The sequence below is a fragment of the Wasmannia auropunctata genome, unplaced genomic scaffold, assembly GCF_000956235.1.
Source record: "Wasmannia auropunctata unplaced genomic scaffold, wasmannia.A_1.0 LD336116.1, whole genome shotgun sequence".
In the NCBI taxonomy this organism is placed as follows: Eukaryota; Metazoa; Arthropoda; class Insecta; order Hymenoptera; family Formicidae; genus Wasmannia; species Wasmannia auropunctata.
This window is the reverse complement of record NW_012026774.1, coordinates 2,609,733-2,633,216: the sequence shown is the minus strand read 5'-3', so window position 1 is coordinate 2,633,216 and position 23,484 is coordinate 2,609,733. Positions and strand designations below refer to the sequence as shown.

The following is a 23,484-nucleotide window of genomic DNA, read 5'->3' as shown; positions in this document are numbered from 1 at the left end:
AATTATATCGGTTCTAATATTCCGGGCAACACAAAAAGCGAGTATCGTAAAAATGCACGTTCGAATATTTTAGAATTTCTTTAAATATCTTTTTTTTTCAGGCAACCCTTGAATTTTGTGTTTCTCGGGATATTGATTAAGAAATAATGTAACAGTTATCTTACCGTGTTAGTACCGTCGACGAGGTTGGGTTGTCTGCCGAAGCCGAACTCCTTCTTTCCCGAGAATACTTCGTATATGAGTTTGCCGTTGAATACAGCAATTTTTGGCTTATACTTTCGTAATTTTTCGAGCAAAATGTGACTGCCTGCAAAATAAAAACCACGATTACCACTTGATCCTTTTATTCTCATATTCACATCACAAGTGAATACATTTTACAATTTTGATATTGATTTATCCACATCGTGTATGAAAAGCAACTAATTAAGTATCCTATTAAGTATCCTATTTGGCGATCGACTGATCGTAAATAAATAGCACTTGCTTTCTCTCTTTTTTTTTTCTCTCTCTCTCTCTCTCTCTTTTTTCTCCCGATATTCCCTTTTGCCCCTTTAACATATTTTAAAAAACTTAAAAGCAGATTCAATCAAATCCAAATTTTATGCACGCATAGTCGCAGCATTCACGCTTGCCTATAATTACCCTAACTTATAAATATAGACATTATTGCATAAAGTCATTGATCACGCTTGTCGCTCCTCTTTTTCCCTGACGTTCATTCGTGAGTGCTATTTTTACGTCGTGCAATTTACCTATTCTATATATTTTCGTAAAAGAGAGAGAAAGAGAGAGGGAGAAGAGGGGGGGGGGGAAGGGAGAGATTATCGAGAAGCGCTAGATAAAAGGTGCAATAATATAACAACTAAAGACAGATTCTCTATTTTACGAAGGGCATATAATAATCGTGAATAAAACGATAAACGCAAAGTGAATAAAACGATTTCTGCGCGGTGTAATCGACGTTAGGTACAGATGCGAGCTGTGTAACTGTCTCAATTGCAGGAATTAAATCATTCATTGAAAGGAATCGTGCGATTACTCGAAATTCTCTCGCAGTCTAAAAATTTTCGCTTAGCATCGATTTTCGCGCGATCGCGTCGCTCAACAGGGCCACCACTACATTCGCGCCCTTCTCCGTATCTTTTCCAAATACATACATGCACACACAGTGTCGCACACGCGCGCGCCGGCTTAACGCGATACGCGCGCGTCGCGCGATAACCTTAAATGCGTGGCCGGGCGGCGACCAGCCGCAACCGACTAAATCTCGTTCGAAGCGGTGAATAAAGTGTTCGACCGCCACTCCGCTTTTATACTTCCGTCTTCATTAATTTATCGGCTACTTTATTTCAGTGGAGGACGACACGTTCTATGTTCCGCCGGACGAATCTGCTGCGGAAAAAGGCGAGAGAGAAAGAGAGAGAGAGAGAGAGAGAGAGAGAGAGACGGCAATTTTAGCGCAGGGACGTCGCGAGTGAGTAGTTTATTGGCTATTAATTATTACCGCTCTCGCCCGCTCCTAATGAATAATACGGCGCGCCCTTTCCGGAGCGAAGTTTAAAGCGGATCGCGTTATCGCTCTCGCGTGCGAATCGCGAGGAAAAAAATTAAGCGCCTAAACGGGAAGGAGAGGCGCTTAAATTAAGACACGCGACGACGTTTCGAAATCAAGTCGTTTTTAATTGCCCTCGTTTCTGTCCCGCGAAGAATTTCTGAGTCGATCTGCTATTTTAATGACCGTCGCACTCCAGCTTATGCTATCTCGTATTCCGCCGCGACAATCGAAAAAACGGAGCGCGGCGCCTCTCTAATGACAGTATATAGGGCGACACTTTCGTATAAAGTCGGAGGGGTCTACACCGCTTTCGGCACGGGGCGATGCGATGCCGGCGTATTGCGATATGCCTTTAAGAGCGAGAGCGAGCGAGCGCCCGATAAAAGTTGGGTTGGCAGTACTGCCGCTTCCCGCGTCGCGTACACGCATGGCCGCTATGTCCGAGTGATCCGGTCCGGCTAAAAAACGTCTCGGCATAGCGTTTTCTTCGGGATGGAGGAGGCGAGGATCGGCGATACGTGCGGACGTGAGTGCGTCGACACGACGGGATGGAGCGCGACGTCCGTCGAGGTGGACCGGCCGCCGCACGGGGACACGGACGATCCGCAGTACGACGGTGAGCATCACCCTTCGATCCACGATCCACACGCGCTTTTCTCTCGGCGCCTCTTGCCCGGCGTGCTGCGCCGTGCGTAACGGGCCGGCGCGGGCCAGGTCTGCGATTGTGACAAATGGCGCCGATGGAACTTTTTCGCCGCGACACACCGGCTACTCCGGATGAATGCCGGGTCGACAGTCAAAAGTATATCGGGCGTCCCCTACGAGGGGAGAGAGATCGATCGAGATGGTCGAGGAGTGCGTTTCGTTGGCGGGGCGAGACGTGTCGTGCCCCGCGCACACGGCAGCGGCGCGCCGTCCGGATTTCGGTGGAAAATCGGGGAAAACGTTTTTCCGTCCACGCGGCCGGGGCACGCCACGGAAAAGCGATCGGGGAACACGTATACTCCGGAAAGAAACATGGAGTCGCTCGGCGACGACTCCGCGGGTCTCGCGCCTACGTTCTAACCTGTTGGCGCGACCGGCCCTTATCTCGTTAGCATTGTTATGTTTATTTTTATCTGCCTGTACCGCGCTTTTTTTTTTTTTTTTTTTACCGCTTTGCTTTTCCTGTCTCACGCGGATATCTCACCGGATATACTCCCGGCGGTGCGACGGCAAAGTCGGAATCGAATAAGTCGGATCGCGAAGAATTGTTTAAACCGCGAATTTTGTAAATTCGATTAAACGAAACGACCGTTGGTGGAGCGAGAATCGAGTGGGTTATCCCCCTCCCCCCCTCCCCTCTCTCCCCCGTCGGAGGAAAAATCAATTTTTTTAAAGTTTCAAAAACCGGTTCTTAAAGCACCGTGTGAAACGCCCTGTACACGCGATAGAGCCCCACTATTTAGGCGTGCTTATGAATGGGAGTAAAACGATCCACGTCGATACGCCGAAAGTTCCTTTACTCCGCGGCACCGCGTCTATTAAATTCGGCGTTAATGAGAGAGAGAGAAAGAGAGAGAGAGAGGGGGGGGAGAGGGACGGCCGTTTCTCTCCTCAGAATGAGAGAGAGAGAGAACGCGCGCACATGGTCACCCGGAAAACATGTGACCGTGCACGTGGCCACGTGAATCAAGATGCGTCTTATTTCCGGCGTAAGTTCCGCAAAGTTCGAGAAATTTCGCGTTCATCCGTTTGTGTATGGACCTCGGTATGCACTCGACGCGATCCTGTTTCACCGCTCTCGAGGCGTATTCAAAGCGAAGCGCACCGAAAATCCGTGCGCGAAGGGCGATCCGTGCGAGCACGGAATAAATAAACCGGAGCGAAGTCCAAAGTTACACTGCGAACGCACGTTGCACTACTCAGAGAAGAGGGGAAAAAAAAAGCACTCGTTTCTTGATATCCACTCCGATAATCCACACTGGGCTCACACACGTATATATACTTACGTCACGAACGCCTACTTCTAATCCATGGTTCACATGTCGCGATCGCATGTGCGTCTCTATCGTCGAGAGCTCACACGATGTTTATCTTCACGGTTTCAAAGTCGAAGTCGGACTAATTTCTACCGAACTAAGGATCCGAGGATCCGATAAACCCCCTACCCCAGTCCCTATACCTATGCTACCTAAGGACACCGTAAGGACACTAGCCCCTCTTAAAAGAACTTAAGCGAAATAACAAAGAGAGCGCCACGTCACGTGAAGGATTTATGGATTCCACAAGTGCCACATGGCCGTAGCGTGCAAATAGAAGCAGGCCCGTCGTCGGTTTGAACGGGTAAGCAGAATCGGCCAATCGGCATATGGCAATCGAGACATACCTACTCGAGTAAGTAGCGAATCGAGTCAGAGATTCAAGCTTACCGTTCAAATTACGTTACTTTTTTTCGAATTTCATTAGTTTTCTCGGTTGCCTGTAAAACAGCGACACGACGAAATCTTATCAGTTCGTAGAACTGTGTGTGCTTTATAAACGCAGCGTTCTTTCTCACTTCTCGGTTTTCGAATTCTCGAGACTATAACGGGCGTTACTTAGACCGGCTGTCCTTGACATTTCTTTTCTACACAGTCACATAAATATTACAGTTCAAGCAAACCATTATTTCTTTGTTCTTCTAATTTTCCTGAAAGATCTTCACTTTCTTTTGTAATGTATCGAAGAAATCGACATAAAGCGACTAAATATCTGTGAGAAGTAGTGTCACTTCCGTATACCATTAATTTTATTGCAAAAACTTTCTTCACATTTTAAGTATATTTTAATTCCGGCATGTCTCAAATCCCGACTATATCGAAACTGTAGGGCTCAAATTCGTAAATATTAATCGGAGCGAGATATATATATATATATATATATATATATATATATATACTATATATTTCGCTTTTTTACATAATAAAATATAAACAGCGACGAAATATTGTATAATATGAACATAATACAAAATTCAAATTAATTTTCCCGCAAATTATGTCGGAGGCGATATCAGCTTATGCAATCATTATTTTCGACCGAGATTTTCGACGAGAATTATCTCATCGCTCGTTTCAGACGTACTAAAAGCTAAAAAAATACCAGGCAGAAACGCATACTGACCTTCTTTAATTTCCTTTCTTGTAAGATCCGCACTGCCTTTCGTCGCACGTGCTACCATATTTGTAAAGCCGATGCCGAGTCGTAAAAGCTTGTAATCGTCGTCCGCAGTCAATGGTTCGGGCGTGAGACCACTCAGATGTAGGCATTTCCCTGAAAAGAGGCGGTACAAATGAAAACAATTGCTTAGCTGCATAAATTAATAGTAAGGAACTTAATGGTCGCAACCTCGCGATCGTAATGAACTTCATTACCCCGGGTAGTGAAGTATTAATTTGCGAATCGAGCCTGACCTACTAATTTTAAGATCCACAAGAGAAATTAGACTTACTTACAAATTAAATGCCCGATAAATTATTAAATTTCAAACGTTTTTCCTTGCATTTTTCACGTCTCGCAGTAATTGTAGTTGCGAGGAGAGAGGAAAAAAAAAAGGAAAATGAAATTATTATCATGTACAGTGGTGCATGTTACACGCATCGCCGAAACGCACGGGCGGCTTTTAAAAATTTTAATGAAATCGACGTCCCGTGATATTATGCGATCCATTTTTAATTTTAATTGCATAACGTTAAGCATTAAATTGCTTACTTGCGGCGCCATTATAACGAAACGTATAATTGCAGTCGTCGCGTGAACGGCCAAATGACTTCGCAAAGCTATTGTTCCGCGCGAAATACTCCGTATTTTGTTAATAGGCCGCGCTCGACTATTTATATCCCATTAAATAAACGATCTAAATTTTCTGATAGGCATAATAAAGCCTCGCCCCGGCGGAGGCTTTCGCGCGGAGATAATGGAATTGTTAGAACAGAAGCGCGCAGCGTGTCTATTGTAATAGAAATGACAACCATTGTTGTTTCCATTGTCGATGCTACCGCGCTGGTATCGTTTTGCCCGGATTATACTAAAATCATCGTCGTGAATTTTATCATTGAAGTTTATTACACACTTGAGACATATTTTAATCCGATAACGACGAGAAATAACGAGATCTTTTTTTCCCCCTAATTACAACTTACTGAAAGTCTTTAGGTTTAAAACAATTTAAACAACAATTTAAAAGCTTAATTTTGTTCGTCGTTTTCCTAAATAATTCATTCAATTGTCAAATCAATTATACGAGGGAGCATTTCTAAGCATTCTCAGTTTTAATAAAATTATTGGTATTCTATTATTAAATTTATTATTATTACTAATAGCGCGATAAAATCCGACGACTCCATTTTAGGATATCGAAAGATCACTTATTCTTGTTTTAATGCGGATATGAATGTACACGTAGAGAGAGATTGATAGATAGTTAGATAGATAGAGAAGAGAGACAGAGAGATTGAGAGAGAGAGAGAGAGAGAGAGAGAGAACTATTTCATGAAGATATATAAATTAATCTCGTGCAAGATGTACAAACGATTAGTGGTTGACCGCTTGAATGTTGCAACAACGACGAGCGTCAATTAGCGTCGCGAATCGCAAATTTCCATTGTATAAATAATAAATAGCGCGTATAAATAGCGTACAAACAGCGGTAAATCGTACGGACGACAATTCGTTCTAAATATTGACGTATGAATGCTTGGTAAACGTGCGCGATCGTTTATTTCGTATCGCGAAAAGCAAACACGGCGCTTAACGTAACGTATAAAAGGTATTCGCGCCGGTTTTCCCGTGGTTATGCAGATCGGCGGTGCGTGCGGAAAATTTAAACGTTCGTTTTTACGGCCGTACGAATGAGCAGCTAAGTGCTCGTTGTCAAGTAATCCCCCGGAGGGGGGATTTTGTTTTCGACGCTTCCGCGAAACTGCGTACCGCACAGTTATCGCAACAATTTAACGGCCAAATTTGTCGGCAGTTCAAATGTTACAAAGGATATAAAAGGATTAAACAGTTTCGGTCAGGCGTGGATCAATCGATATTTTTTTCTACTTTGCCACATAAAATTGGATGAAATTATGCGTTCGCCTTAAGTGCCATACTAGACTAGACTTCGTCCGTGCGATTAGAAATAATCGCTCGCCGCTTGTGGAGATTGATTTGACGACTAAAAATGAATTATTCACGCGCTGAAGTCTCACTTCGTTAATCCCTTGCCGCGTCACGCTTTGTCACAGTACAATATTGACTTGTGTTGTACTAATCGCGTATTATATTATAATTACCTCAAGGTGTTAGAGTTTTAACCCTAAGTAAAATCAAAATATTATGCAGAGATATATATTTTACGTCCACGGTAAAAGTAAAAATACGCGACTAAAAATTTTATTAGCAATTTAAATTTATCTTTTATTGTTTTTTATTAGCGAGGTATATTATGAAAAAAAAAACATCACGCAGAAAACCCTTTTTTATAACGGTCGAAAAAACCATATGCGGCCGTTTTAAAAGTTAGTTAACTTTTAAAACTATTTTAAAGAAGTTAATAAAAAGGCTCATAAATTAAAATACTTTTCCGCGTTTACGCGGCACATCGATAATAAATTTATTTACCCGAAAGCCACAACCGCTGAAGCAATAAGCACACCGCTCCTCGTCGTTTCGCGCGAAAGAAAAGAAAGTGGGGACCAGATAAATCTTTCGCCGCTCTCGGCGCGGTACAGGTACACGGGCACTCACACGTGTTCGCGCGCACGTCGGGGTGAGACAACATCCCGGTGGCGCGAAATTACAATCGTCGCCAAAGTCTATCCCGCGAACGTTTACCCCCAGGCAGCAGATAGAGATTTATGACGCGGCCTCGGGAAATTCTCTCTCCGCTGCGCTGCTTTACTCCAGTGGCACCGACCTACAACGGGCGCGCGCCGCGCCGGCACGACCTTGGAGAACTTCGGAACAAAGTTAAACGCTCGTCCGCGGCCGTTGCACGCTTTCCGGCACAACGTGCCCGACCTCCAAGTCCGCGGGAAAAGGCACGAACCGCGCACACGTGTGTGTAATGCCGGTTTCCACACTGCTGAAGTCGTGACTCGAGCGACGTCTTTTCGAGAATAATAAATTTATGCACAATTAGCATAAATCCTAGGATGTGGGTAAAGAAGAATTTTAAGGGACGCGTAAAATCCAATTGAGGCTGCATCTTTGAAGGAAAAAGTTTTGCCATCAGTTTCCGCGTCTTATTACCATACACTTTTTTCTCTTTGAGAGAAATCGCGATTTTTCTTTTTTTTTTTGGTTTGGTTTTTTTGTTGTGAAATGCTCACGCTATTGGCGGACAATGCTCGCGAACTTTAGTATGGACGTTGCTTAAAACTTTCCGCGGCGAAGGGGCCATAAGAAGGAGACTAACGGCCGATCGAACAAACTTTATCGGGGCGAAACGCGACCCTCCTCCGTCATTCACGACGCTAACCTAACCCAACTTGACTTCGCTCGACCTTCCCGCCTAGCCGGGTGCTTTATGGTGTTTCGAGCGAGGGTGTGAAAAGTGTGCTTCCCTCCCTCCCACCCTCCCGCGCGCCCCCGGTACGCCGATGGAAAGCAAATGCGCTCGTTCCCGCGTCGCGCCGCCGCGCCGGTCGGGTCGTCCCGATAAATTGTGACTCGTCTCTGATACGGACGTAATCGGGGGTGGAACTTGGAATTCGATCAACATGATTCCCGGGCGCGAGTCCTCTATTTTTTTTTTCAGGGTTGAGAAATTATGGTAATTTATGGGAAATTTGAGAATTTTTTCCGAGCGAGAAAAAACAACCAAAAAAAAAAACGCCGAACTTCTGTCGCGGACGTTCTTTATGAATTATATCTCCATGAAATAAATTCTGTCACTCAAACTGTTGTCGCGAAGTTGCTGCTGTTTTTAGATGCGTTTGCGACTAATACGATTTGGTGTATGATGCCGGCCGATTGGTAATACCGGGTAATATTGGTTTGATTTAATTTTTTTCAACATGAAAAAAATATTTGAAAGATATAAATTTTTAAAACATCTGATAATGCCGTTAAAAGTAGAAATAAAATACGGAAAGGTATACGTCATAAATATTAATATATCAATGCAAATATTTTTCTGTAATATGGAACCATTGTTTCCGCAAATAATTTACGTATATATTTTTACCGTAGCATATTTTTATTAATGGATATCTCTGAACCGTGCAACTTGATACATAATCGATGTGCAATATGTGAAATCTGAAGATAATATTTCCAATCTGCAAACCGAAAATATCCGAATAATTAATTTCAGTATGATCTCATTTAGTATCATAAATTAATCACATTACTGATATTCGCTGACAGTCATAGGAAATATTAGCAGCAATTCCGCATTAATCCTAACTCTCTCTCTCTCTCTCTCTCTCTCTCTCTCTCTCTCTCTCTCTAATTTCCTTTTGCATATCTATTTGTCGTATAACGATATAACGATCTTAAATATATCTTCCACGTTAGAGTCGAGAATAATCCTCTTTGACAGAGAAGAGAAACTCGGGGAAGAAATTTACAATTTTTAATTAGTTCTACCAAACAGAAGAGGATATTCGTCATGGGGAAATCCCATGAATGAGTTTTTGAAGATGTTCGCAACCAGGGACGTTTCTCAACGCGATTTTCCAAGGTCCATTATTTTGCGAAGAAACAGTCAAAACTCCGGGACCCCTGGATCGCGCCAACTTTCCGAACTTTCGAACTTGAAGGCCGTCACAATGTGTTCTCCTTAACGCGCGTTACAGAGAAATCCGTACGTCAGAGAGAACGCGCAACAGGATCTTACGTATCGCATTTTTCTTTACGTCCGTTCCCACTTCTTTCTCTCATTCTCTTCCGGCTACGGGAGGCGCGGCAAAGTAACGCTCACGGAGGGAAGAAATATCGCCCTTGATATTTTTCTAATGCGCGAGGACCCGACCCGCCTTCTTCATCTTCAGACAACGGTAACGATGCGCGAGGGAGCCGCGGGGATCTCGCGCTATCATTTAGCGCGAAATGTACAGTTTATTATCTAAATGGCCGCTAACTCGTTGCGCGGATCGCTCGCAGTCGTGTAAGATTTTCGTAATAGCGGTAAAAGAAAATTATCGCGACTCTTCCCTCGACCTTCGCCGTGCCTTCCATCGTCTCTTCCGGGTCTGTCGGAAATGGTTTTCGCTATAGATATCCATAACGCGAGTAATTAATAAAAAAAAAAATAATTCGTCTGCGAAGCGAAGTGAGACGAGATATTTTGTATGCTACATCATAAATATGCGAACGGCTCGGTAGAGCTTCGTCGCAGAGATAAATCTATTTCACTTTGGACATCTTAATCGTCGCCGATGAGCTCCGGCTACCATTGTTAGTCTCGCGCTTTATCAAACGCGCGAATTTCTCGATCGACGAGAGTATATTCGCGTTTGAAACGGCGTGAAATCGACACGGACGATATTTCTCGCTCGTTTCTCGGACGAATCGGCGGAGCCGCAACGAAACGGCGGCGGTAGCGACTATCGCAAATTTCTCAAACCTCCATTGACCTAGATTTCGCTCCTTTTTTTCCTCTCGGATTCTGAATGAACGCTTGGTTTGAGTCGGCGGCGAGGGCGAGCAGCGAGGTAGCGGTAGGAAAGAGAAAGAGAAGGGATATACGATGGATAGAGCGAGAGAGAGAGAGAAAGAGAGAGAAGAGGGTAGCGGACAGGGGGAAGCCAGGTGAAAATCGATGCAACCGAGAGAGACCTGTGCGTGGGTAACGCGGGAGACCGCGCCTGGAAAATCAATTTTCAGGGTTTTCCAGGACGAAGACCCGTCGGCGGCGACCTAGGAAACGGTCGAGAGCAAGTTCTGACGTTGCTCTCTTTTTCCCACGTCGCCAGCATGTCGGGGATGAGGGGGAGTTAAAAAGGGGTGAGGAAGGGGGCGGGCGAGAGGAAGAGGCGGGTATATCTCAGTGCCACAATTTGCGAACGAGCACGTATTACATCCAGGTGTGCTTAATGATATCCCCGCGCGAAAGTCTCAAGACGTCGGATGCTTTTTCTTTCTTTCTCTCTCTCTCTTTTCCTCCCTCTCTCTCTCTTGCTCGGGTGTCGTCGCCTGCTTCTCGAGTAATTTCAGCTTTTGTGCTCGCACAGGGCCGAGGATATTTTTTTAATTAAAACGCGCCGAGGGGTTGGCGCGTTTAAAGCGAATTCGGTCGCTCGCGTGCGACTTTGAAGCGACTTTTTCCTCGTCCGATACGCCGCCACCGTCCGGCTGTTAAAACGAGATAATAGGGAGAAACGTCCTTCCGGGGCGATTCAAGCGGGAGATCTTCAGGCTTTCGTGCCTAGGGCCGCCTGCGTTTCTCGGCAGTAATTCCACCGACGTCTCTGCTATCCGAGACACAGCGGGATACAGTTTCACAAAGGCGCCAAAGGTAAGAAACAGGCGTTCCCTGTATAATCGTCATCCGATAGCCAACATAGTACTTTCTCTTTGGACGCTCTTTTCTTCGGACCCTTTGAGGAACATCCTAACCTACTGAGGTCCACCTAATATTACCTTCATTGCCATTTTTTTTTCGTTCTGGACTGAAACCGGCAATCATGAGAAATGAAATGAAAACGATCTTAGTTTTGTGCGATACGTAGTTTTCATACATTGTTTTTTTTAAAATTGTGTGTTCTCTAAGATACAAAATAATGCCGTGAAAAATTGGCGTAACCAAATTAGGAAACGACGACAAAGAAGGTCCTAGGTCTCAGACTTTTAACAGACATTCTGTGAGTGGATCGTTTTCAATCATGCTCGAGAGAAAGCCGCTCCCGTAAGCCGGGAAATGAGCGTGCCGGCGACCGGACGAAATCTCGACATTGTATGCATTCGCCTAGTCACCCAAGTGTCTTTTTCGAGCGAAATTTTGAAGGAAGTAAGGAAAAAGAGACAGAGGGCACTAAATTCTAGGGAGGTAGTGAACGTGTACGGACTGTAAGCTGCTATCGAGCGGATAGGCGTGCGACAATCCCTCTCCCTTCGTCGTGCCCCCCTCGGCAGCCCCGGAGTTCCCTTTTTCCTCCTGCTCACCACCCCCTAACCAACCCCTGTCCTCCCTGCTCGCCCTCTACCGCTTCCTCCTCCTCTTCCGCCCCTCTTGGACCGAGCAGCAGCGACAGGGTGGTCGGTGGGTGGAAAAGGGTGGAGGCTGAGGCTACACGTTTTCCCACACTCGCCCTTCCCGCTCCCCCGACCCTTCTCTCTCTTCGCCACCCAACGCGGCACCCTTCGCCCATCTCGCCCTTGCTCGACCCAACCCCTCGTCCTCGCGCTCCCTCGCCTTCGTTCCTCTCTCTCTCTCTCTCTCTCTCTCTCTCTCTCTCTCTTCCTTCGCCTCACTCACACAACCGCCACTCATTATAGTTACCACTACACTACCGTGTTGCCTCAACCTACACCACCTCCTTCTTCGCCACCTCCTTCGTTGCCACCTACGGCAACCGACCGCCAAAGGACGGTCTTGCGTCTAGTGATGGCCCTCGAAGCAATAACCAGCCGCAATTCTCGAGCGAAGTGCGAGTGCCCCGGGTAGAATATCGCGACGTCGCCCTTTGGGTATCATATTAACTCCTTGATGCATCTACTTCTTATATAAGGACGATTTCTTTGTTTAAAGTGTTATTTTCTAGTATTATTTATTTCTCTCATATATGAGAGATGATAACAATTTTATAAAATCTCAATCACTACTTTTGTATCCCTTCGCACATTTAGATTACTACGTCGATTTTCATGTGGCCGATATTAGGTTACTAAGGTTACCAATCTTACATTACCGAAAGAAGGTAACGAGATATTAGAGCCTTTACTCTTGCTTAATAAACTTATGGTCTTTAATTTTATCCCACATTACAGTTTGAATAGTATAAACTATTTCCGTGTCTGATATTAATATCATATAATTTTCTATTAGGAATATTGGCATATCAAGAATATGTACTTTTTAATAGCATAGGTACATCACGATTAAAGAACATAAAATATAAAAAATGATATGACAACATGTGAACTGTTACAATTGTATCGTGACTGTTTTTCGACCAATTATTAAACTTTATCACGTTATCGCAATTAATTTCAACGTGTTATACCTTCTAATTATTATCTCCCGCGTATTTGTGCCAATAGTCGCCGTTCAACCGGTCTGGTTGGTCACGATAATGACTAATAAATCCGCCTATAAATTCTCAATGGACCGCCGCACGTCGGTTTGCTTACGTTTCCTTTCGTTTAGCGGGATTATGTACGGTATATACCCGATGCGCGCGCGCGAGCACGGTCGGCGGTTTACTCTTCTCTCTTTGCAGTTACGACGATAAATTACCCGAATCGCAGAGAAAGAAAACACGGGAAACGAAGTGTACCCGTGAGTACTCATTCTCCGTACTCGCCTGACCGCATTCCGACAATAATCACTTCATCCACTGTCTGTGCCGTGTGCGCGCGCGCGACGACGACGAATGGTGGACCTTAACTACTTTCCACTTACGATTTAATTTACCGGCGGCGTATCATTTTATGCCGCCCGCGGCAATTACGCGTCGGAAAGATTTATCATCGCGCCTGGGAAAATTGAAATTACCGAAGCGTCCCGATACGCTCGCGCAAGTGGAACGTGACTTATCGATTAGAAACTTCGGCTCTCTTATCGATGTATCGGACGTATCCCGAAACGCGAAACGCGCGCGCTTTCCTTTTCTTCGACTCTGCACGAATTCTCTTAATTGATTCACGACATCTGTTTCATTATCGCAGCTGCGAGAAATAAATTGCGAAAAACCTGCTTATCGCGGACGTTACTCGGAAACGGTTTTTGCTTCGAGTATAAGGGGAGGTAACGTAACGCGCTTCATCACTAAACTCGTTCACCGAAACTAATAAAAATTGATTCGCGTAAGGCTATAATTATCATCTGTAAAATCCGACATTGCGCGCCTTAATTCGATTCGATCGCATAAACGTATGATACGGAATCGGATTATCCGCGCGAGATTTCGTTACGAGATTCGTGACAAGATATGAAGAGGATATTCGCGGAATGTGCTAAAATCTTTCTCATAATGCATCTTGCAGATGAACCGCGAGAAGCGATATATGTGTGAAATATTTAGGATCAAGGATCGCGCGCGTGTAATTGATACGAACGAGAAGTTTCTCTACCCTGAATTATATTTCCTTTTTTTTTTTACGTCTTACGTCGCGCGCGTTACACACGAAAGAGTATAATCGTTTAACCGCTTTTCCCCTCGAATCTGAACTTTCTTTCGCTCTCTTGTATTGTTCTCTATACCCTCATTAATGAAATAAAATGGAATCACGCAAGAGAAGAAAGCTCAAATAAGATAGATATTAGAGAAGTTCCATCTGTTATGTGGGTCGTTATTATCTAACATCGCTCCAAAACAACAACACAACAACAACAACAACAACGGGGCGAAAGCAGTTTGTGTTTCCCGTTGTACTTCACGTATAACATCAGCCTTGAGGTTCTCACGTGCGACCATCGGCTCGCATAATCGATTATCGATATAGGCGGCGGGGAGGATAATCTCGGTGCGAAAGCTCCGAGCGATGTCATGACCCCTTAAGAACGCTCTTCTCTCTCGCTGTCTCTCTCTTTCTCTCTGGGAAAAAAGTTTCTCCGATAGAAAACTTCGACCGAGTGCCGTGAACTATCGAACCGGCGCGGCGCGGCGCGACGGCCGCGCGAGTAAAGGATTGCCGCACACGTGTATATACACGGCGGTTATAAAATAACCACACGACAATCTGGGGATCGGTCGAGAGCGATAAAAAAGTAAAAATGTTTTATATTTGCGCGAAAAACGCTCCCTCCCGAATTGATATGGCCGCGAATTCGACATGGAACTTTTATTTGGGAAACGTCCTTGTGAAAAAGGAATAAAAATATACGATTTGAAAGAGTACACACACGCACCGTTATGCATTGTTCTAACGCTATGATGCGTATACGACTCGTGAAACATTGATAACGTTGTCGAGAGGAATATAACTGTGCGTATCTTGCGCTTAAACGCTCACAATTTTCCTTAGATTTATTGCGCACACGTGCTACACAAGTAATTCGCCTCCGGAGATAATATTCGTAATATATTACGCTCGTGCTTTGTAGATTATAGGTTTAATACAATTTTAAAACTCGCAAATTGCAATTAGCCATTATTTATCACATTCGTTTCAACACTTTATTAAATACATATTTGATCCAATCATCCGCGATGTATTACGACGTATTTTCCGTGAAAATATAAAACTTTTGCATTATTTCTGCGTTTCAAAAATATTGCGGGATGTAAAATTATAATCTATGACGAGAATATTTTAAAAAATTATCCTTTCAAAGGGACATTTTCAGATCTATATTTATTAGCGGGCATGTATTCGCGGGAAAGGATATATTTTCATTTCATTACAGACATTATATATCTGTGTCAGTTTAATTATAGCCGCAACGCGGCACAAAATAATTTCGCCACCTTTCAGGCTTCCGAGAAGGAAAAAGACGATTTCGTTTTTCACGAAGAGAGTTTTCACCTGTGATTTCGCGCAGCTGTCGCGCGGGATGATTCGCGCGCAACCGATATTTCCCTCGGTAACGCCGGGCTAGTTACCCTCGTTAGGTCGGTCGCGGCGACGCGGCGCACGGCCAACTCTCCGAGGGTCTCTTACAACAAGTTGGACCCCGCCGGGGGTCGAGGTCGCCGTCGAGGGCGAGGGTGGTCGGTCGGTTGGTCCGGAACCGATGACTGGTGGTGCGCGCTTGTGTACGCCGCGTCGCATCGTGTCGCGTCGCGTCGTCTCGCCTCGCCTCGCCTCGCCTCGCCTCGCCTCGCCTCGCCTCACCTCGCGTCGCGTCGTGTCGCCCGGCGTCGCAGAGACTCGGCTTGGCACGACCACGAAAAGTTTCGCCGGTCACGTTCAACTTTCGCGCGCCGTTCGAAAAACCTCCTCTTTCTCTCTTTCTTTCTCTCGCTCTCTCTCTCTCTCTCTTTCCCATTCTCTCTTCCACGACACCGCCGACGGCGAACTGGGTCGGCGACCGAGTGCCCCCGAGTGCTGTGCCGTGTCGCGAGCAGCCCCCATCGCCGTCTCTCCCGATCGACAACGGGCGCCTTTGGCCGAGAAAAAGTTTTTCCTCCGCGGACTTTCGAGAGAGAGAGAGAGAGAGAGAGAGATGCGATAACCGGCGAAATGGAGCCGTGAATTTGTCGCGAAACCGCTCGCATCACACCTCTTTTGAAAACTGTTCGGCCTAACGACTCGTCGAAAAGTTCAACAACGTAACAGAGACTCGCTAAATTATAGATAATTGTCAAATATAAAAGTTATTATTTTATTATAGTAGCATGTAATAATAACAATGAAGATAATGTCGGTTTCATGAGGTGTTAAATATAGATAAAAGTGAGATATTAAATAAATGAAAGCACGAACGTGTCAACACAAGCTGATTTTCAGAGAATTTTCTAATGTTTTGAGAGAAAAAATTATTACTTTATGCAAACACATTATTTATATAACAATTTTTCTAGAGAAGTGCATCGTTTTAGATTCAACCTTATCAAATTGATGCAATTATAACTGACGTAATATTTATGACTTAGTGTTAATCGTATATTAAATTTTATTTATACACTGAATTGTCATGGAATTTTTGTAAACAATACATTATTTTTAAGACAGCGAGGCACGCTCGGAGCCAGCAGACGAGTTCCCAGCAATTAATTTTCTTGTATTCGCTCGAGCTTTCTGTGTCCGCTGTAAATTAAGATAGTTATAATAACGGATGGATGACGGAGCGTCGGCCTCTGATTTTAGCGTGATTTAAATTCCAGCTGCAGAATGCGGTTGACAGGGCTAAATAATAAAGTCGATCAATCAAGTCCAATTTTGGTACCGTCCGAGTAACTTCGCGCGCGAAGTGGGTCATCGACCGAATACACTGCACGTCGCGTGTGCGTTCGACGTCCGTCACCGGCGAAGAAATATTTGCGCGCGATAAAAGCGAAATCTTCCGGAACGCGTCTCGTTCAGTTTTCCATCTGTCGAGTTTTTTTTCCTTTCTTTTTTTCTGCCCCTCTCCCCCCCCCTCCTCTTCCTTTTTACGTAAATCGCGCAGAGATAAACGAACGTGGGCTCGCGTAGAAAAATCAACAATACGTCGGAAATATTTGCAAAGATGAGATATCCACAAAACACTACGCTCGTTGCGCATATTTTGCATCGTGCGAAGAAATCACCGCGTAGATTGGGTCGCACAAATCGATCGCGAAGGAGAGAGATAGAGAAAGAGAGAGGGGAGGGGGGGGGGAGAAAGAGAGAAAAAGAGAGAGAAAGTCTCTCCTCTTCCCGACGCGCCTTCGGGCGCAATCTTGGATACCGCCTCGCAAGTGTCATGATTCAGCATTGCAGGCTGAACGAGGAGCAACGTCTAGAACATGTACTCTAAAATATTCTTGTACAATATTTCGATATTACGGTCAAAATTATGCGCATAACGTACAGCTGCCGAGCGTTCTGAGAGAAACAGATTAAATTGTCGTTTCCAATGCACTCTTTTTATGTATTATATTTATTATTCTATATTATAAATTATGTATCATATTAATATTTATAATGGCAACAGTATTATTTAATTTGATCAATAATAATATTTTCATTTCATTATTTTTCTTATTTATTGTTCTCTTTTCTTTAGATCTAAACTTTTGTTTATTTCCATAAATTACAATGTTTTGATGCTTGTGCCTGCTTTCTGCCACGACGATAAGAAAATCGTACGTGATACCATTTAATTTAACGCTAACAGTTTAAGCAGTTTAGGCGAAACCCTGGATTACGAGGTCGCAATCAGCGAAGAAAGCTCTCAGGGATGATAATCGGGCGAAGCGCGTCGGCGTGGCGCGGCGACGCGATGCGTTCGGCAATTTCGCGGAATCGAGTCATCGCCGGCGGGGAAATCTTCGCGAACCAGTTGCGTCCTTGTCGGGGGAAACTTTTTCCCTCAACATTCCGGGGGATATAAACTGCGCGCGCGGCGAGCGGCGGCGCGAAACTTCCGACCCTTAACCCGTTTTCAGATGTTCTCCGAGTTCGCGGGAGGGAAGTTCGAAACTTTCGCCGGGACGTCTTTCGCGGGTTACATTCAATCAAATATGCACGACTCCGGGCGCGAGGACAAAATCTTAATCGGAATCCTTTAAATTTATATGCCTGCGAGGTAGTTGCGTCAGCATCTCTAATTCACTTTACAGTTCCTATGTGAATGAAGACGCGGATTATAGATCGCGGAAAAAGGAAGTTTCAGGTATATGCGTAGTATTTTGCCGTTATGTGTTTTTGTTTGCGTATAAAGATACCCACGAGATGTCCTCTACTTTTAGTCGCAGTTCGCGAGAGTTTAGAATTAGGAGCGAAATTTCTTTCGAGGAGAAATTTCTTTCTAAGTAAGGAAGTTATTTTACATTGCAAAGTAGAAAGTGTGTTGACTTTCAATGACGATAACAAAACCTTATTTTTTACTTAGTTTTAAGAGCGAATCTTAAATTAAATTCGTCAAAGTTAATTAACGGGCACGTTTAGTATGCAGCGGCCTCGTCTCAAAATTTTCATCGCCAAAAAGCACTCTAAATTCGTCGTAACAGCTATAATTGAGAGAAAATATGACGGTTCTCTGAGACATCCTGCATATTACAAATAGATAATATTATGTATCCGCGGATAGGGGCGTTTCACGATGCGTACGTTATCTGCAGTAACATTGCGGTAACATGATTATAACACATTGTAAAATACAGCGCGTTGGTGTTGAACCGGACAAATGCGTGTAACAGATCCGCCTGCATGGTATGAGCCGAGTGCATTTGAATTTGAATACCGCGGAACTAGTTTACGCTTAACGTATCACACAGCGATATACTAAGAACGCGGTGAGGTGATAAAACTCCGCAAAAAGGAGGGAAAGCGGGCAGGAGTGGAAATATGAATGAGACCGAGTCGAGGATTTATGAATTAACGAGCGATTCGCAATTACGATTGTATCCGCTGAACTCGCTGCTTGAACCCCACGTTCTAATTATAGGCTGATTCAACTAAGGCGCCAGTTCAAAGTACGGAAATACGTCGACTTCTACGTCGTTAAATGAGCATGCGTCACATAAATTTTAAGGGAACTGTACACGTAATAAAAAGTATATAAAATGTACTTTTCTCACATGATTACAACTCCTCTAAGAATCTTGCGAGCATTATATATCCTTGGCGAGTCGTTGGCATTTACGCACTCGGTCGAGCGTGTGCAAAATTTGTCGAGCAGTTTCACCAAAAAAAAAAGAAGATCGAATCGTGAAGTTTTCACTTCGGACAAGTTTCCAGCTTGCGAAATCACCACCGAAGATCAACAAAGTGAAACACTTGTCTCCACATACTCCACTGCGGCCACGAGGATTAAGAAAACAGATCGAAATATATCTCCGACGCGCGCGCGAACGAGCGACCGAACTTTCTCCTTACCGATCTAACGGGTGAATCACGGCCCCGTTAATCGACCCTGCCGGCTCACCCCGAAATTACGGAAAAGAGCCCCGCGTCTCTCTCTTTTTCCCTCGTCCTCTCTCGCTCGCTTTCTCTCTCTCTCTCTCTCTCTCTCTCTCTTCCGCTCTCTCTTTCGCTCTCTCTCTTTCCCTCTTTCTCTCTTTCTATCTCTCTCAATACGCGTGTGTGTTTCGCCCCTATCCCCGGTGCGGTCTCTCGACGTTACACCGCGCGCACCACCGGTGCACGACGCGCGATACTCGACTCGCGCGTTGTAATGGTCGATCGCGGCTTCGACCCTCTTCCGAGCCATCGAACGGCCCGAACGCGGTCGGATTTTTCGACGTTTACTGCCTTTAGGCCCCTGGACCATGCGTCCGCACGCCCGCCCGCCTTCCGCCAACCCCTTTCATCCCCATGCTCCCCCGGATACTCAAATTGACCCGTCGTGCTCGATCCACCCCCCCGTCTACCCCTCTTCCGCCATCCGCAGCGAGCAGAGTTCCCCCCCTTCCACCCTCTGCCACCGCCACCGCCGCCGCTGCCGCCGCCGCCGCCGCCACGGCAGTTGCCACAGCTTCCAACCTTTTTACCCCTGTACCAACCCTGCTTTTTCCCCCGTTCCGCCCAGCCGCCCTCCTCGCCTACGCTACCACCCCCTATCCCCCTTTTTATCCCGCTCTCCCTTGCGCGCACCACTCATTATAGTTTCTCCCTCCCTCGCCGCGCACTCCCTCCCCCTTTATCCATCTATCCCCCTTCGCTCCTCTTCCCCCATGCGGCCACCACCTCCTCATCCTTCCTCCTCCTCCTCCTCCTCGCCCGCCTCAGCCACCACCATCCGCTCGCTCGCTGCTGCTCGCTCTCCCTTCCACCCTTACACGTCGCCCACCCTCCACCCGGTTCAACGCTCTACCGCAACCCTGGGAAAACCCTGGAAAATCCAGCGGCGTGCACCTAACTTCACCGTGGCGTATATGTATGTGTATGTATGTGCACATGCATGCATACATGCTACACGTGCGTGTGCCGGTGACACACGCAAGCAGGGGTTGCGTGTAGCTACCGGGTGTCCCCGGAATCGTGGCCGCTTTCTTTTCTCAAAGGATTTACGAACTTATACTCGTAATGGAGCGGCAGAGATTTCTCTCGGCGAATACACATAAATGTACCAACTGCATTCTTTTCAATTGCAATCGGGATAAAATTCAGTTAGTTTACATGTGTGTGAGGACAGCTCTTACATTCTAAAGTAGAACGTTCGAAAGTATATAGTGAAGAAAAAGTACCTGTTAAAACTTCTGACGAAAGCTCCGACTTGATTGCCGAGTTTTCAGATAAGAGAAACGGTGCGACTGCCGGGACACCCCGTAGGCGATGTTGCGTACGAGCGCGTATACAGGCGCCGCGGGAGGCATGCGTACGTAATGGGCATCGGCCAGGCCGTTAGCGCGAAAATTGTTTATTTAAAGCCCGAGCGGATGCACGCGCGCACGGGGGATGGCCGCGCGTGCGCCGCGCGTGCACGCATCGGAAATTGCATACGTAAGAACGGCGAGCGTGAACGCGCGCGTGAATGCGCCGTGCGTCTCTGCGCGAAGTGTGCTGCAGGTTCATCTCATCTCCCTACACAGGTATTATCGAGATCGCCGAAGAGAAAATCGAGAGAATTCGCGAGAAACGCGAGAGAAACTTGCGGAATTTCTTTGCTGCGTAGATAAGAGCGGGAAACGACACAGACGATATCTATCTAATTACAGTTTAGAGACGTATCGCGGCTGTTAGCGTTATAGGGTAATGAAGGTTAATGCATACGCCGAGCGGAGTATGTCCAACTCTCTGATCGCTCGGATTATAAAGATTACAGCCGTGTACGATAGTGTAATTATACCTAATGTAATATACTTTCTATAGAGGTGTGCGAATCAAACATTTGCATGCAGTCGAATCGAATCAAATTTTTGATAACATGTTTGAAATTGAGTCGAATCGAATCTCTTTAATTCGAATATACGAATCGAATTTGAATCAAATTTTCCAAGATTTATATTACATGTTAATTTAAACGCAATAAATATCAAAATTTATGATTTACATTATTTTACGCAATGATTTAAACTGAAGACCTATTTTCGATTTACATCTCATTAACAAAGGATCATGATCTTATGTGACATTTTGATCTAGACAATATGTAAATAATAATATGCGTATAGTTAGAATGCTTTCGAATATTTTATTAATCCATGTATGAATACATTACATACATAAAAAAATATTTACTTATTTATTAGATAAGAATAATTGATCGCGCAACGGGGGATATAAATGAAGCAAATAAATAGGTGATCGATTGGAAATCGAACCACTCGTTGATTCAAAATTCTCGAACTATTCGACTTCGAATCTTACAGATTCGTAAACGTACTCGAATCGAATCCACTGTGATTCGATTCAAATCGATTCGAATTCGAACTATTCGCACACCTCTAATACTTTCATCACTCGGTCGGACCTACGTTCTTCCGGTTTTGCTCGCGCAAATAAAGTCGGAACGATCGCAGGTCACCGCGGCTTGGTGATTAACAATGCGTTAATAGTACCGCACCTGCGTTTACTTATGTACACGTTTCCCCGATATATCTTATATTGTCATTACGTTGGTACGGGCAAATATTTGATTGCGATACACTCGGACGAAAGCAAACGCCTCCGGCTATTATGGCAGTGTAATAATCGGGCGCGTAAACCTGCAGGTAGCCGTGCGTTTATATTATATATTACGCTACATTACATTAAGCATGTTGTATGCGTACAACGCGCGCCCGTCGCTGATAAGCGCGCGGACTCGTGCAGGTCCACGTAAATCGCGGGGGCCCCGGCAGCGATACGTCGTGCATGGGGGCGCATTAATACGCACGTGCTTGCCGTGCGTGCGCTTCGGCAGTTGCATCGTAGATAGCCGGGGCCTATCGTTATTCGTCGCCGGCGATCGGGCTGCGTGCGAAACTAAGAAAAGCGGGAAAACCGGGGAATTTTATCGCGGTTCACTTCGGTCAAGAACAGAATCAGTCCTCTGATTTACAACTTGAATTACTAAGACCTTTATTTATCATTAGGCAGCGGTAACATTAAAAAAAAATTCAAAAATAAATATTAACATAAATGTACCATTTATGTTAATATGTACCACTTATGTTAATATTTATTTTTGAATTTTTTTTAATGTTTCGTAAATGTTTCCTTCATCGGGGGTAATCCGCTGCTTTCAATAGAAAAATTGTCACGTCACGCGGGGACCGCGGACACAAAGGACCCAATTATTTTTTCGGCATACTTCTCTCGGGAGCGAGCTTTTTGTACGAAATTGATGAAGATTTTTATGATGTCCGCGCTGTGTGACGCATATAAATCATATTAAAATGTATTAATCGACGTTGCAGGCAAGGCAAAAATAAACACATACAGCGTATATGTACATGGGGTATGTGCCGTATTAAAACTAGGTTTTCCATCCGCGCCGTGGGTGATTTATGCGCGTTGCAACGGCTCTCTCTCTCTCTCTCTCTCTCTCTCTCTCTCTCTCTCTCGCGTGCGCTGTGTGTGCTCATCGATGCAGGCTTCGCGATTTCAGATCCCGGATTCCCCGGTGCAGAAAAAAAGCGCGAGATGAGGGCTCGATCGGGTCATGGAGGCCGGGGCGCGCTCTCGACGCCGGGCTTTTCCCGGATCCGCGAATTTCACCGTGCGCGTTCTAGTTCATTTACGAATCCTGGCTTACATTTATCGTACACGCAGAATCCTGATTACACATTAATCAACGCAGAGGGAAAAAAAGAAAGAGTTAGCTCTATTAACTTAACGTTTGTGTTTCGCGTTTTTACCGCCCTTGCGCAGATGATGAATCGTTCGATTTTTTTTTTTTCTTTCAGCGAAGCGATGGCCCTGAACGATAATCGCTCCCGGCATTCTCTTTCTCTCTCTCTCTCTCTTCTTGTCTCCAATTTTTCTCGCCGGCTCTGATTTTCTCGTTGACTTGATAATTACTCTCCTCGAAGCGCGCGCGTCTCTAAGACGGGAGGGCGCGCACTCGCAAAGCGCGCACTCGATTTTCCCGGGGCGGGTATAACGTTATGCAATTTTATGCGGAAACTTCGAGAGACGCAAAGGCGAGGGCTCGCTTGCAAGACTATGGTAATGGTGTGGGTTCGTTAGCGCCACGATTGTCGGACACATTGGCGCTCGTTTATACGGATGTTCGGAATTCGAATTGCGAATTCATGTCC

At 45.2% G+C, this 23,484-nt stretch overlaps 1 protein-coding gene across 1 annotated transcript in view; it reads right to left on the bottom strand.

Moving 5' to 3' along the window:
- LOC105462756 (atrophin-1) overlaps positions 1–23,484 on the bottom strand; it is a 117,051-nt gene that overhangs the window by 8,337 nt on the left and 85,230 nt on the right. Inside the window, exons 7-8 of the mRNA XM_011709604.1 lie at positions 4,703–4,852; positions 165–307 (exon numbers count right to left, since the gene is read on the bottom strand). Of these exons, the coding sequence (XP_011707906.1) occupies positions 165–307; positions 4,703–4,852 (293 nt within the window). The remainder of the gene's footprint in view (positions 1–164; positions 308–4,702; positions 4,853–23,484) is intronic.